Here is a 16,963-nt window from a genome sequence, read left to right as displayed (position 1 = left end):
GTTTGTTTGTTTGTTTGTTTGTTTGTTTGTTTTAGTATCCTGCAAATGTATTAGTGTGATTGCTATGAGAGTTATTTGAGTAGAACACATATAGTAAAGAAAACTAGGCTGCAAATTATTACATTATTCCTAAGCTGATAACTATTTTCACATATTTTCACAAGGGTTCATTTTTCGGAACATTTGTTATGGTATAAGGAAATATACAGGAAAAAATATTATGAATTCTTTCCATGCAATTTCTTGTAGTACGAGCCATTAAAGACATACCTGTGAAAAGCTATATCTCGCATTTATTTCATATAGAAAAAGAGCAAATAATAATGATAATAATCTTTAATAATGTGACTTACTGAGGCGGACTGAGTGACTGAGTAGGTGGACGTGCTGGCCTTCTGAGGCCAAGTTTTCTTTAAAATGTATTTTATTGGCCTTTACGTAGTGCCACTTTTGTCCATCACAATGCAATTCCGGCACCTTGGAGTCTCCGAAAACCGTAAAAGTGGTAAGTGAAAAGTAAAATCAATAACCTTATGACTATACTGAATGTGGTTTATCTCCCGAAGAATTCCACTTTCTCCGGGAATGTACTTGTTAATCAAATCCTAGCCATAATAGTTACAATTACACGTAATAGCGCTGCCATCTTGAGGTACTAAAATTATCGTGCTGCGGGGTAACTCTGGACTCCGGTGTAGTAACACGTCATTTGAGATGTCACTTGATGTGCCTCTGTAATTTACATAAGTATGCGACAAAACAAAATCAGGTAGGGCCTACTGAATATTTGAGAAAATGTTGTTGCGAAGGTGTGCGAAAACATTTAATTCCTTTCGCAAAATGTTACGACATAAATGGATAATCAATGGCCGAAAAATGATGGAATAGGGCGGATTTTCAAAATTTCAGAATGTCCAAAATCATCGATGTCGAGCATCAAAAGGCTTATTGAGTGCATCTCGAAGTTACAGCGGCCCGGTGTCGCGAAGCAAATTACGCGCTACTGGAAGCCTCAGCCGAGCACATCTGCTGCCCCCAACGGTGGAAAGTGAAACGAAACACAGTGTCTTGAAGATGTGTAATTTTTTTCAGAAATAAGAAATAAAATGTCAACCATAAAGTTTCCAGTTCATACTGACTAGATGCTTTATTTTGACCATTCTTATAATGTAGTATGTGACTCCGATATAGCCATGACCAGTTTTTTAGTTGTCTGCTCTGAATCGTATGCTCCCACTTACCTTTAATAGATCCATTACTGCTGCAATTGTACAAAATCTAACCAATCAACGACGGGCTCAACAGGTATTAATGACATTAGGTACCACCTTTAAACAGTGCCCTCTAAAAAAAAAAGTATAGCTACTTCAGCTTAACCGCCGAAGAATTCGGTGAATCTACAGCATATTAATCCGAGCAGTAAAATGGGCCACTCGTCGCACGACACAACTGATACTATAATCGGTTCATTCCTGAGTACAAAGACAATTGGACGTTGTAAATCATCGTACTGTTTTGGAGCCGAGGTACAGTATATTAAAATAAAGCTTTCATGACTACAACCATTTTTAAAACTTCAGTATACTGTATATCGACAATTACTGCTGATATGAAAGTGCTTTGCTTAACAGGCAAACTATGACTTCGGGAACGGGGGTATGGATACCATTCTCCACATGGACAATGTGTTGAATGTTTATCGAATAGAAAAAAAACCTGCAACTTGTTTTCCAGCCATTGATCTGGCCAGGGATGGAATGAATGAAGCCCCCATCTTGCGGCGAGGATAGGAATTGTGCCGGCTACAGAAGCCTGTCGCACTCCTCTGGGGCAATGATTAATGATTGACAGATGAAATGTTAACGGAGAGTGTTGCTGGAATGAAATATGATAGGAAAAAACAGAGTACCCGGAGAAAAACCTGTCCCACCTCCGCTTTTTCCTGCACAAATCTCTCATGAAGTGACCGGGATTTGAAGCACGAAACCCAGCGGTGAGTGGCCGACGCGCTGCCGCCTGAGCCACGGAGGCTTTATCGAATAGAAGTAACATTTTAATTGCCACGTGTTAAAATATTAAAAAAGAATGTTCTTTGTTCTGTGCTTTAATTTTATTAATGCATGATACTGTATAGTATAAGTATGGGATGTGAAAGCGTCAATGAAAACTTTATTGATGAATTTTAAGTATGATTTACTCTAAGATTGAATTTTGAAAATAAATTGAAGCTTAAAAATTGTGAAGTCCAGGACACAAAAGTAACATTTGATGGTTTTCTGTCTTCTTCATGCATAAAAGTCATGTTCCAAAAATTTACGAGACGACCACAGACCCATGCGACTGATGGACGTAGTGGTGCTTTTGTTCATTCATGTTACGGGCTTGGGACGCCGTGATAAGCGGTTCATGTACCTAGTGTCCGTGGAGTCTTGTTTAGTACAGTGTCAGTACTAGTATGTGTATCTGTAACTGGGGCTAAGACTTTACATACTTTGCGAGTTATACTATATGATATATCTCTCTCTTAAATCACTGTTAAATTTCATCTATATGAAATTGTTACTGATTCCATGTTCCGAGATATCTGCACAGAGAATTTTCCTGTGATATGTGGTCTAGAATTACGAAATTGTTCTAAATATATAGATGTGTACAGTTCTGTACTTAATTCAGCTACAGTATATACATATTCAACTGGCTGCTGATGCGGTTAAGTGCATACCAAAAAAGTTCAATCATTTCAGGGCAGTAATGTGTCACAATGTTGCATTACAGTATGTGAGTCAGAGCATTGTCACTTGTTTTTCTCTTAACTACTCATGATGCCTTATCATTTTGTAAGATCCGGAATTACAGGCTTTAAGATTATCTGGTGACATGAATGACACCGCCCTTAACTATCAGACAAGACGACATGTTTAACTTACGAGCGATAAGGTGTTGGTGCTCTCCAGGATGTCACCATAAACCAGCGACGTTCGTAGGGACGAATCATGATCTGCAAGCTCATTTCGAGTTATAACTAGACATCGGATTTGTATACGAATGCATATTTGTTTGCTGATAGTAGACTTCCAAAAGCGACAAGGAAGTTCGTTTTAAGGTGAAATTTGACGAATGATTAAGTTTAATAGTGCATATATTTTAGATTTCAAATTTCGGTTTTATTGTGCATGTCTTCGACTTTTATTATGTGTATTCTAACATGTTTTGTAAGCAGTCTTCAACAAAATGTAAAGTAAGTAATGCGTGAGCTCTTTCGGCAATGAAACGGTTCAAAGGGGACTGGCACTTTTCAAGACACACTTCCAGACCATACCAGTGTCAGTCAAGACGGTAGAAACACATGGATTGCGTCGTGATAGTTCCCTGGACATCATGGAGAACGTGTAGCGTGAAATGTAAGGTATCACAGGAAACCTCGAGCTCCGTCTGCAAACAAATTATCGTGATGTCCTCAAACAAAATCCGGGCTACGACATCATGGTAGCTATAAACAAATATTTGGCTGGTACTGATAATGTGAATTTACCAGAATGTTTAATACCTACACTCGCTTCCGAATTCAAGTACTGTCCTGTCACATCCGTAGATGAAGAGAGATCATTCTCCGCACTGAAGCTAATTTTAGCGGACATTCGCCACAGATTTAAACTAGAAAATTTGGAGAAGACTATTATAGTGTACCGCAAAGCAAATAATTATGGACAGGAAAAGTAGGGTGTGCAGTGTAAAATGAAAGAGGGATAAGTGTTGCTTCAAGTTTGTGGTTTTTTACACGGTTTTCTTAAAACTTTACTAATTGATTTATCATGCGTATTAACACACTGTGCCTTATCTAGGAATATTGTTTTAACAGTGATACATTGATACGTCTCACAAAATATGCACGGGTTGTTTGTACTAGTGGAACAGCGGCAGCTGTAAGTTTTGTGATTTTTTTCATTCGTTTGTTTATTCATGATCATGATTTTATGTATTGGTGCCGGTGAATCGCGTGTGTCTAGTAAAGGTATGTTACGTTTTGCATTTCATACAAATGTTTAATAGCATGAGAATAGGTGCGTATTTCACCACTTTTTATAGCATAGTTGCATGCTTATGTTAATGAATTATACTGCATATAAATCCCATGTCTGGTTATGACAACACCTACTCAACCAATGACGAATAAGGAAACGCATGAGGACGGTCAAGTGGTAGAGGCAATATGACGAGGTACCTTTGTGAGAATTCTGTTTTATTTTTTCATGAACATGTGTAGGGACTATTGGTATTATTACACTAATTTCAATTAAAGTCGCCCTCCTCCGCTTCCTCGGAGAAGACTTTGGGGTCTCGACCTTGTAAATGTTGTGCTTAGATGATGCTTGTTGTTTAAAGGGGCCTAACATCTAGGTTATCGGCCCTTGTGCTTAGTTACTCTTGTTAAAATGCCACATCATATCTAGACCACCTCTAGTTTCAAACCTCGTGTTCGTCATTGCAACGTAAGAATATTTGCATATTGAATATATACAAATATGTTTTTCTGTACTGTAAGTTATTCTTCAAGTTTATGCGTCACACTTCGTTCTTATCTGAAACTAGCTGATGTACCCGTGCTTCGCTACGGGATTCTCAGAAAGACTGTCTTTGTGGTTTTCCTAACGACAGTTAACTTAAGCCATTATTAAAACGTCAGTAAGAATGTAGCAAATAAAAGCAATGTTATCACATAAAATACTCGCTCAAATGAAAAACCGCACATTTTCTTATTTTTAACGAACAGTACTACGATGCCGATCTAACAGTCCAAAGTTCCAGTGCTGGAATGACCAGGCCGCAGACAGCCGTGAACACTCCTCTGCCATTGCTCCGTTAAATATACACACTTCTCATTCCAATCAGTGCCTCAGAGTAGGGCTGGAATAGCTCGAATGCTATGATGAACCAATTTGTTACGTACCAGTAGTATCAGAACATTTATGAACCAGAGGAATGGCATGCTTAAGAAGAAAGCTATCTGACTCCCCAGCTACTTCCCGCCAATATTCAGGCAGGCTGTTATACTCGGTACGACCGGGCGGGTTGGCCGTGCGGTTAGGGGCGCGCAGCTATGCGTTTGCATCCAGGAGGTGGTAGGTTCGAAAACCACTGTCGACAGCCCTGAAGATGTTTTTCCGTCGTCTCCCATTTTCACACCAGGCAAATGCTGGGGCTGTACCGTAATTAACGCCAAGGCCGCTTCCTTTCCACTCCTAACCTTTTCCCATCCCATCGTCGCCACAATACCTATCTGTGTCGGTGCGACGTAAAGCAAATTAAAAAAATACTCGGTATATAGCAGTAATCCCATCTATCGGATATGGCTGGAAACAAGACACAAAGCACATCGCAACAAACAATGGTCAATGTAATGTTATTGTTGTTCAAAGTTATGAGCTTTCTTTATTGTAGGCCTTCACATTTAGTTTTCTTTCGACTCTGTGATATTAGGGCGTCTTACGAAATTATTTATAGCGTAGACTGTAGTTTCTTTTTCCCCGACTTTACATAACGATTTTCAAGAAATTCAGACAGACAGACAGACAGACAGACAGATAGACAGAAATTACGGAAAATTAAAAAGTGCATTTCCTTGTTACTATGGACACGACCGATAGAGAAATACCATCCTTTTTAAATTCTGAGCAATGTACAGACAAAACTCTTATTTTATATATATAGATTAGGTAACAAAAGTGGAAAGTAGATTCAGTTCAATTTTGTTCTGTTTGTCTGTTTACTTGCTTGCTTGTTACATCGCGTGTAAATGGCTTACTGAAATTCTCTAAACTCATTACATAAGTTTAGGGATAGCTGGTTGTGCACTAAGCTGTATGTTATTTGATTACTGGTGATTGGCGTAGCAATATTAAGCGGGCCAAAACAGGAAATGTTGAATTTTTCCGTGAATATCATCTACATAGAAACACTTAAAATAATAAAAGTTGTCAAAGCATAATTTCCAATCCCTTATGTTCCCTGCGTTGTTACCGTGCCATGAATAATAACGGAGATATTCGCGATTATTACACTTATCACAAACTTTCAAGTACCGTATCTCGGGAAATTTTAGTTCTATCTAAGAAGTTTCACTTATAAAATTTATAGAAAGACCCATTTCAGATATTTTATTTCTGATACGTTTATTACCTTAGATTTTTGTCCAAGTCCACTGGCACAGAAATATTGCTCAGTTGTCATGGTACTGAATTAATTGGTGATTTAATAATGATCGCTGTCTCCCCACTTTGTGATCAAATTCTCTTGGTCACCTTGAGCTCTTTCTAACCCTATCATTGCGAGATGTTCAATAACCCGACTGCGATGGATGGCACAACCAGTACAGTGTATATAAAACATCTTTAACTGTCTGACTTCGTTGCTAACTGGTAAGCATGATGGTCTCTGTTTAAGAGGGTCCTGAGCAGTAGCGGTGATTGAAAGTTAGAAGTGGGAGGGGGCAAAAAAATATACAGATAACAGAAAATAGCCGGGTTGAGGGATATAGCGGGTGGGGGGGTTATAAACATCAACACTTAACAAAAAACTACAAAATCGGTTTTGATGCTGTTTGAGCGAATTTCGACAGAAAGATAAAGGTTGACAGTTTACTAACTCAGTACGGCAATAAAAGTTTTTTTTGAGATTTTGATTCAATACTATACAATAAAACTTTCAAAAAAGAAACAATATTACACACGTATTACAATTAAATAGAAGTAGTACGGCGTGATTATACAATTAAAAAAATCATTTAGTATTTTACTACACTCTAAGAAACTAACAAAACAATATTGAAGAGACTGCCAGACTGACGAATGCACGCGGCAAGAAGGCGACTCATACCTCAGTGTCCACGACCTTGCCAAAAAATATACCCCTGTTACACTTCCTCATAGCGTTTGCGAAGTCTCCACTATTTGCCGTGGTTCTATACAAATCGGTTAGCCGCGACGAACGACATTTTGTGCGTATTTTCGATAATAATTTTGTTAATAATTAAAAATGTACACATTTTAAAAAATAATTCCAAGATTCAGCCGGCTGAAATAGAATAAAAATGTAACGTTTTCTCAACAGTGTAGGGGGGGGGGCACTGCCCCCTCGCTTCCCTTAGTCGCCGCTACTGGTCCTGGGTTACATTCCCGGTCGAGTAGGATATTTTAATCTTAATATGTTAATTCGTCTGATTCGGGGACGGGGTGTTCGAGCTGTCTTCTGCATTAGAAATCATTATATGGTAAGGCCCCATCCTCATAGACGCGAAGGTTGTCCATGGACGTCAACTCGAAAGACTGCACCGTACCTCTCCGGACGCCATACGCCATTATTAATTAATTAATTAAAAATAAGAAGAAGAGCCTTTCCCTTTCTTGTACTGACTCGATCATCCCGCCTGGTGGCCATGATCTTTAATAAGACGTAAAGTCTGTATGGTCTGACTCCGTGGTTAGCCGGTTCGAGTCCCGGTGGTGGAAAAATTTCACCATCACAATGATGACTGAAAGATTAGGAGAGGTGGTGGTTTATGATTTATAATTACTAGATTGAGTGCCAAAAGCCTGAATTCAATTCCGGACCTCTCCGAATTGTTCAAACGGAGTGTGGGCATATGACGCTATTGATGATGATTTTCTCCGTTGGATGGAGATGTCAAGCCTTGAGCGGACCACTTTGTGTTATTGGAAAGGCGTGCCGACATTGGAAATCATCCTCTCCCTACCTCATTATATTAATTTCACACCCAGACGCTTAGCTTGCCCATGGCCATCAAATAGAAAGACCTACACCGCGGAGCCGAACATGTCCTCGGACACGCACGCGCTAAAAGCCATCTGCTAAATAAATAAACTGGTTCTATGATTACTTGAGAGTTCTTTAAAAGCAATGCAAATTCATATCTGTACAGGTATAGATCTGTACAGGCGAGAGAAACTGATATTCTCGGGAGTTTTCATTCAGCTGTTATCGGTCCATGGATAAATGATGGTGATAAATTGAACTAAAGATGGCTTGAAACATGATTAAAAGATTAAAGAAACCTTCTTCTGAATTTCTTATCCCTCGCACTGAATTGAAGATCAATCCGCTGTATAAGTATTCGTGAATAAACTTGTAGATTCTTTCTGAATTCGCCGTAGTGTGTAGCTGTAATAATTTTGATTTGAATTTTTTTCTAGAATGTTTCTGAGATGAAGATGCAAGGGACGTAGAGAAAAGGCTGTTAAAATCAAAATTTGAAGTTAGAATCTCTGAACAGTGAAGAGTCTTAATCTTTCTGTAGCAAACGTAAATCTCTCGGCTCTATAGGTGGGCCTTGGTATAATAATATCCATACACGTGTGTCCCCGTAGGGTACACTGACTAGTCGGCTGCGGGGGTGACAAAGCACTCCCATGGTGGTGTCTTGTTAGAGCTCGGATAACGATGCCATCTCACTCGACAGACTTCTGCAGGATAAAGAATAGCACGTCGTGAAGACTGTCACATTCGTAACTGACTGCTGTGATGACTTTACCAGAGCAATATTCTGACTATGAAGAAAGTGAATCGTCCATTCGTTTGCAGATTGGTAGTAAATTCTGGATAATAACGTAGTCAACAAACATCCAAGTCAGTTTATAAGGTGGTACTAGCAAATGTACCCATGCATCGCTACGGTATTCTACATTGTATATGGATATCGAAGTAAATTACTGTACATGCAGTGAATAAAATTTTTTACATTGCATGTTTCTTAGCGTTATCCAGAAACAGCAGGGGGAGGTTCCCATACGTTGCTTCCAATGTAAAGTGCGAGTTGAGGAGTTGTGATGATAACGGCAGGCTCACTTGCCTACTGCCATCCACAATCTAGTATGTAAGTTTTCATTATAATGGGAGGCCCCAGTACCTACTGCGCGGTCACAATCGATTTGGGGAGTTTTCGTTACAATGGCAAGCGCCCTTTCGTACTTCCAGACAGATTACACTTGAGGAGTTCTTATTATAATAACAGGCACCTTCCCTACTGCCAGTCAAAATTGAGTTGTGATGTTATCATTATAATAACAGGCCCCTTTCCTTAATGGCAGTCACACCGAGTTGGTGAGTTTCCATTATAATAGCAAGGCCACTATGCCTAATGAAAGTCACATTTTAGATGGGTAAATTTGTTTATAATAGCGAGCACACTTGCCTACTCATAAACACAATCGGTTAGGGGAGTTTTGAACAAATTTGCATGGTCCCTTGACTTCTGCCAGTCAAATCGAGAAGGGAATTATTAATTACAATGGTAGTCCCTCCTTTCTAATGCTAGTTACAAAGGAGTTGGAGAATGATCCCATTCCTAATGCCAGTAAAAGTCGGCTTGAAGAGTAATGATTACAATAGCAGACGACGTCCTGCTGAGAGTCTCAATCTATGTAAAAATATTAATTATAATGACAAACGCACCCTTACATCACTACAAATCGACTTCAGTGAATATATACAGATCGACATACGAAGTATATGCATGTTTACAATATTGCAAACCTTCATTTACAGATTAACTGCTGCTAAACGATACAAAAGATTGTACCACAAGACGCCTCATTTAGCGGTCTAAATGGCTGGTCTTAAGATATTTTCTCCTGTCTCATCTATTTATGGGTAAAATTGCGTTAGAAACGATGAATAGGGTGAAATTTGGGTAAGGTTTTCTCACAGTGCAGGGTCGATGACCTTGATTTAAGGCCCCTTTAAACAGCAAGTATCATCATCATCTCACAGTTCATTACTTTTGGGTACTAACATGACAGCTACAAATATAGAATTTGGTTCACGTATGGTTACTGGGTCGGTCATTGTTCGTGTAGAATTAGATGATTCTACCTTTCGTATAAGTGATTAGAACTACAAATTATACGTGTACAAGGAGCAAAATGTAGGTATAATAGAAAAATAGAGACAAATCTAACATATAACGAATAGAGATACGACGAAACGTCATAGGACCAAAGTTGTAGATCACTCCAAATTGAACTGAGATTGTACCATTCGTTTTTTGATACGACTTACCATTTAGCCGCGAAATACCTCGAAACGAAGGTTTGCAGGGGCATTAAAATTGTCTCAATATTCCGATATTTTTGGGGGGTAAAAATGAAATATTTAAAGATCTTGGAGGCTTTCCGTCGACTACAGGCTAAGACATATAATTTTGCCGAATTTCAATTTTCTAGCTCGTCTGGAAGATTGTGCGTCAATCTTGCTTTGTGGGAGAGGTTAAAACTGAGGACTTTCAGGAAACTAACAAATATGCAGATGGTCATTATTACACTTGAAAGGGATAACTGTACGAAAATTTCGCCCAAATAGTCAATGTACAGACACACGGTCGTTACTATTTTATTTATGTGGATAAGGAATCTGCTCTACGTATAACACCTTTTGGGCTATGTCCGCTGTACATAGTCTGCAAAACCGACCGTTCATGATATCTCCATTATTAATCCTCCTATCGAAAAAATGCACATGAGAAAAAAGTTCTGGAAATGAATTTCCATCAAGGTTGGTTGATTTCCAGTCAGGTTGGTCTTGTATATATTGTGGGAGAGTAAAATCTTTATTTCGGTTCCGTATGAACCCCCTGTCCATTCTGGGAATTTAAAATGGTATGGACCTAAAAACCTACCTTTGGACAGGTGGATTCTAAATATGAAGTTTGGTTGACATATCTCCAGTAGTATTCAAGTTATAAGAAATACACTTTACACGCACTCGTTTTTGAGTTAAGTCCGGTGGGACTTCTGTTGAAAAAAGATCCGTTAATGATATGATATATTCATCCTCGTATCGAACTGATGCACGTAGGGAAAAAGGTTTATAAATTGATGTCCATTAAGGCAGGTAGATTTCCATTTTGGTTGTGTACATTTTGTGGGAGTCCAAAATCGCAGTTTCGATTTCGTATAAACCCCCAGTCAGTTCAGGGATTTAGTAACAATATTGGTGGACATATATCAAGTAGTTTTCAAGTTATAGACAGACAGACAAACAGACACCAAAGCTAAAAACTATGCAGATGATCATTATTACACCTGAAACGGATAACTATACGGAAATTTCGCCAAAATAGTCAATGTACAGACACACGGTTGTTACGATTTTATTTATATAGATACCAATTTTCACATTTGTAAAATGTTAAGTTTTTGAGATATACTGTAGATATGCGCATCTCAAAAATGCACATCAACCCACTTTTCAGTCCTTTCTACACACCTCCCCTTCCCCCCCCAAGTGTTTTCCGATAAAATAATACATGCTTATTTTTAAAAGAGGTTATAAATACCACTTCACGTCTGTAACATGTTGAGTTTTTGAGATATACTGTAGATACGCTCAGGGTTTATGTGTACCAATTTTGGTAGGCAGCTATCCCCAAACGTACATGCATAATCTTGCTGCTGTAGAATCCTGGAGCTGACGTTGCCATGGTTACGGCAGTTCATTACTTTATCCGATTCCTAGAGCAGGGGTAGTGTGGTGCCAATATCTCTATAACGGTTGGTTTTAAGGCCTTAAAACGTGGTTTTCGCGCCCGTAGGGTTTGCCGAGTTTTGTTCTTTGCGTCAAGGGCTTAAAATGAGCTTTGTCTCGTCCTTGTACGACAAATTCGATATTTCGCCTATATTAGTCTATAATTTTTATATCTTCCTCCGTCGCCCCCCCCCCCCACCTCTGTTTAAAAAATAAAATATAGCCTATGGCACTCAGGGATAATGTATCTTTCTATTGGTGAAAGAATGTTTAGAATCGGTCCAGTAATTTCTGAGATTACCCTCCAGATATACGTAAACTCACAAAATTCGCACTTTATCTTTATTATAATAGTATAGACCATACTGAAATATTAGTCGCAGGTTTTCCCTTCGTCAGACTAAGCTGTATGGAGTCGACATGTGGCCTGCATCATTGGGATGTCATGATTCCAAGTTTAGAAAACTATGAAAATTAAATTTATAAACTTAGTTTTTCAGCTGATGACTGTATGTTTTCATACATGAACTCTGTTAGTGAAGTGATAAAACCTGGGTAAAGAAGCAAGTTTGCCATTTTTCATAACTCTTTGTTGTGTTTATAGACACGGAACATCCCATTTTACGTGGTATCCTGACCGCTCAATATGACTTTTCATTTTTTAAATGTCAGCACTTCAAGGTCCCACATTCTTACACCCTTCTGAGGGCAATGACCTCGATGTTTGGCCCCTAAGAGAACAGCAGTACTCATGTTTGTGATCAGAGAGAGTATATGATATTAATAAGTTCCAGAATTGGATGAGATACTCCAGAAGCGAGTGTGAAGGAAAAACTACTAACAACGCGAGAGCTAGCATTCGTGGTGGATGGAAAAAATGCATATTTCCAAGTTTCACTTGCTATTTCTTTGGTTTATGAGGGGACAGGTATCGAGCTCATTCATTACCATATTTGAGGAGGAAATAGGAAGTCATACTCTAACTAATATAAGGTGTAGTATGGCTTACTCTTGCTTCTCTTTCGTTTCTAGTGTACGCTGCTCCTCGTTGCGCCGTAATTGACCACTTCTTCCTTCCCCAGTGTCCTTGCAAACCTCCTGCATCAATTTATACTTCTTATGGAGAAGCGTAAACATGTTTTCATGTGATAATGGTAATGACTCCAGATCGCCAACTCGTTCATGTTTTTCTATTGTTCGTACCTCGTCTTCGATATGTTGGTACATTGATAACAATGTTATAGGCTTTACGTCCCACGAACTACTTTTTACGGTTTTCGGAGACGCCGAGGCGCCGGTATTTAGTCTCGTAGGAGTTCTTTTACGTGCGAGTAAATCTACCGACACGAGGCTGACGTATTTGAGCACCTTCAAATACCACCGGACTAAGCCAGGATCGAACATGCCAAGTTGGGGTCAGAAGGCCAGCGCCTCAACCGTCTGAGCCACTCTTCTCGGTGGTATATTGATATTACTTCCATTTAATCTCAGGTCAACAGCAATTGTGGGTGCTGTAGTCTCCAAGCTGAGTGAGATTTGCGAACAAATGGTAAACGTCTTCTTGCTAGGGCTAGTCTGCGATTTCTGTCCTGCTTACTTCTGTGTTGGTTAATCTGCTTCCCAAGTAACAAAATCCATCTACTATTTTTAAGACTTCGTTTCCTACTAGAATATTTCTCATATCTTCGACTGTATTCCACGACTTTCGTCCTTTTCTTTCTTTTTTTCTTAATCTATTTACCCTCCAGGGTTAGTTTTTCCCTCGGACTCAGCGAGGGATCCATCCACTACCGCAGGGTCTCTCAAACACCCAAAATCTCACGCGTGCAAATCGAGGCGCAAGAGCTCCGTGCACTGTGCATCGGTCCCGCTCGGCTCGGCTCAGACCAACGCTTCGTCTCTGGTCTACTCGGCTAAGCTCGGCTCAACTCTGCTCGGATTTGGAGCGCTACGGAGCAAGTGAGGAAGAGGGAGACAGGGGGAGCGAGCGAGACAGGCGTGGTGAAAGAGAGAGAGAGAGAGAGAGAGAGAGAGAGCGCTATTGCTCCAAATTGAGGAGTGGGGGGTCTGCACTCTGGTCAACCAAGCGAAGTCGTCTTTTGCACCGTGCACAGTGCATGCACCAGGCGCATGAACCCTGAGAGGCCCTGTGTCTACCGCGTGAGACATTGGGTCGGGGGATACAACTGGAGAGAATGACCAGTACTTCGCCCAGGCGGCCTCACCTGCTATGCTGAACAGGGGCCTTGGTGGGGGATGGGAAGATTGGAAGGGATGGACAAGGAAGAGGGAAGGAAGCGGTCGTGGCCTTAAGTTAGGTACCATCCCGGCATTTGCCTGGAGGAGAAGTGCGAAACCACGGAAAACCACTTCCAGGATGGCTGAGGTGGGAATCGAACCCACCTCTACTCAGTTGACCACCCGAGGCTGAATGGACCCGTTCCAGCCCTCGTACCACTTTTTCAAATTTCGTGGCAGAGCCGGGAATTGAACCCGGGCCTCCGGGGGTGGCAGCTAATCACACTAACCACTACACCACAGAGGTGGACGACTTTCGTCCTTCGTTCATTTATTATTTGATTTATTCAGCAATGTTTTCAGACCTTTTGCATACACAGATAAAATAACAATATAATTTCTTCTCTTTGAATAGGAATTCCTTTTCTAAATTCCACTTTTATTTACTTTACCGCCTCATGTAAATAAACGTTGAAAAGAAGGGGCAAACTGCAGACCTGCCTCACTCTTTTCTATAAAGTTGCTTCTTTTCGCAGCCTTCAATTCTTTCTTGTAAGATCAGCGGGATGTTAAAACATGAACATGATGAATATATTGAAGTAGACTAAGATAATTCCGTAGAGTCAACCTGTTGGAATGGGATAGAATGGTATAGAATATGGCATTAAATCGTACCATGGATTGATAGCCAAAGTGACAACAGTAGCAACAGTAATTAGTGTTTGCCTAACGTCAGTGGAGTAAACAGAACGAAGGAGCAGGGAAGCACGCACTTTCTCCTCTTTCATAACATTTTCCCCCATGTTAATCTATTTTTAAAGCTTTTAATGAACGTGTCCTCAATATTTTCCCAATAAAATGTGTATCCATTTCTTGGTCTCCCACTCGTTGGTCTGACAACAGTTGGCCGGAGGTGGGGAGTGTGGAGGACATGATAGCCTAGCGGTATAATACTGACTACTCACTGAGGTGACGCAGGTTCAAATCCTGGCCAATAAATGTGGGATTTTCGTGATAAAAAGGTCAGTTCCTTGTGGTTCGGATTCTGCGTGAAACTGGAGGTCTCGTGGCGAGGATCATGATATCAAAAGTCACGTAATACAACAACCTTGCTTGATTTTTTGTCAACAGCGTTCAGGATTGCGTCTCGAATGCCGTTGTGGTGTACAAAGTTTCAGGTCGTTGGGTTGAGTGGTTCTATATTATTTGACTATGATCAACAGACTCACACTTCAATGTCTGTCTGTCTGTCTGTCTGTCTGTCTGTCTGTCTGTCTGTCTGTCTGTCTGTCTGTCTGTCTGTCTGTCTGTCTGTCTGTCTGTCTGTTACGGCATCATGGGAAAACGGATGAGTGGATTTTCAGGAAAGTTGGTATTTACGTTTAATATAAAGGTGAGTAAGATCTTGGCTGTACGCTGTTCAAAGTAAATCACAGAGAACATGAAACTCGACGTACCTCCGACCACCGTGGTGTAGGGGTAGCGTGCCTGCCTCTCGACCTGAGGGCTGGTTCGAGGTTCACTCAGCCTACGTGATTAGAATTGAGGAACTATCTGACGGTGATATGGCTGCCCCGGCCTCGAAAGCCCAGCATAACGGCCGAGAGGATACGTCGTGCTGACCACACGACCCCTCGAAATCTGTAGGCCTTCGGGCTGAGCAGCGGTCGCTGGGCAGGCCAAGGCTTTTTCAAGGGCGTTAAGTGCCGTCATATTCTGACCAGTTAAGATTTTTATTCACGGTTCTACGGGGGTTGGGTGTATGTGTCGTCTTCATCATCATTTCATCCTCATCACGACGCGCAGGTCGCCTACGGGAGTCAAATCAAAAAGACCTGCACCTGGCGAGCCTAACTTGTCCTCGGACACCCCCGGTACTAAAAGCCATGCGACATTTCATTTCATCTGCATGAATAGTTCTCTATACATAAAATAGGCGCTAAATGGTAATTTTATTGACTGACAACCTTGATAGTAGGTAACATTCCTATTGTGGACACGCCCGTCCCCCAGGTAAATCGTTGAACATCTCTCTCAGAATGCTGCTTTCGTGATATGTCGTTCATGTAATCGAGTTGCCCGCTCGCTTGAGATGTGTGTTACACGCAAGTCTTCTATCCGGAATGTAGTACTGTCACTTCGCCGCGAGGAGCATTGCGTTCTCTTGCGTTCGCTTGTTACCTTCCCCAGCATATTAGTTTCACTTTTGCGCTATCAGAATGCGGTGGAGTCCTCGTGTGTAGCGGTAAATATGTTTGGAGAATATGGCTATCGTGGTTCGTGGAAATGATTATGGACAAAAGATTGCGTCGTACAAGGAAAGGTAAATCGGAAAGAAATTATTTAATTCTTTATGTATGCACATACTTTGTTCTTTACATACAGCTGAGGCGTTATGATGAAAGCGAAAGTTTCTGCAATATAAGTAAGCAACTGTGACAGATAGTGTCTTTCCTATCAGGAATGATGTTTCTCCTTTGTCATTACTGTGACTTCACAAAAGAAAAGAATGGGAAATTTTTATGTGTGCGTTATTTTGATTAAAAGTTTTCTTTAATCTCAGCCTCTTGGCTAAGATCAAAAGTATAAAGTGTTTGTATAAAATGTGGATGCCAGTACTTCAAATTCGTTAATTGACTGTGTCTAAGAATGTCGTCGTTACCAGCAGTTTAGAAGATACTTGTAGTTCCTAAATGGTTTGTGAAACAAATGACAAGCTTCGCATAGTGTCTAATGTTTTGGTATCCAATCTTCGAGCTTTGTTAAATACTGCATTTCATTTCGCTTTGTGTAACTTGTACAGCCGTACCAGTATTTTTCGGGACTTTTTCTCCGCAGTATCACAGGAGATATAGACTATCTATTAAGAGGAAAGGGGAAGAGGTACACCTTTCTCTAGCTTCAGTTTAGTAAAATTCAAAAATGTATTACTCAACAACTACAAATGACACCTGAAGAAAATGTTACATGATCAACAAACATTCTTCAGCATTTATGAAATCATCTTCAAATGTTTAAAAAGCCTAATACTACCTGTGATATATAGCTCCATATCCGAGTGGTCAGTGCCTTGAAATTCTGGACTCGGGATTTGACTCTTGGCTGGCTCGTGGGATTTTGATCGTAAATGTTTAATTCCTTTGGCTCGGGGACTGGGTATTCGTGCTGTCCGCAACCTTCCTACAACTCG

At 40.4% G+C, this 16,963-nt stretch overlaps 1 protein-coding gene across 6 annotated transcripts in view; it reads left to right on the top strand.

Moving 5' to 3' along the window:
• Lmpt (Limpet) overlaps positions 1-16,963 on the top strand; it is a 1,284,547-nt gene that overhangs the window by 808,609 nt on the left and 458,975 nt on the right. The window contains exon 1 of one of the 6 annotated variants that reach the window (XM_067135223.2): positions 16,023-16,096. The exons of the other annotated variants lie outside the window; for them this stretch is intronic. Coding sequence (XP_066991324.2) covers positions 16,038-16,096 — 59 coding nt within the window. The 5' untranslated portion in view covers positions 16,023-16,037. Of the gene's footprint in view, positions 1-16,022; positions 16,097-16,963 lie in introns of those variants that run through there. 6 annotated transcript variants of the gene reach the window in all.

Source organism: Anabrus simplex, chromosome 1, assembly GCF_040414725.1.
Source record: "Anabrus simplex isolate iqAnaSimp1 chromosome 1, ASM4041472v1, whole genome shotgun sequence".
In the NCBI taxonomy this organism is placed as follows: Eukaryota; Metazoa; Arthropoda; class Insecta; order Orthoptera; family Tettigoniidae; genus Anabrus; species Anabrus simplex.
This window is presented reverse-complemented; position numbering and strand designations above follow the sequence as displayed.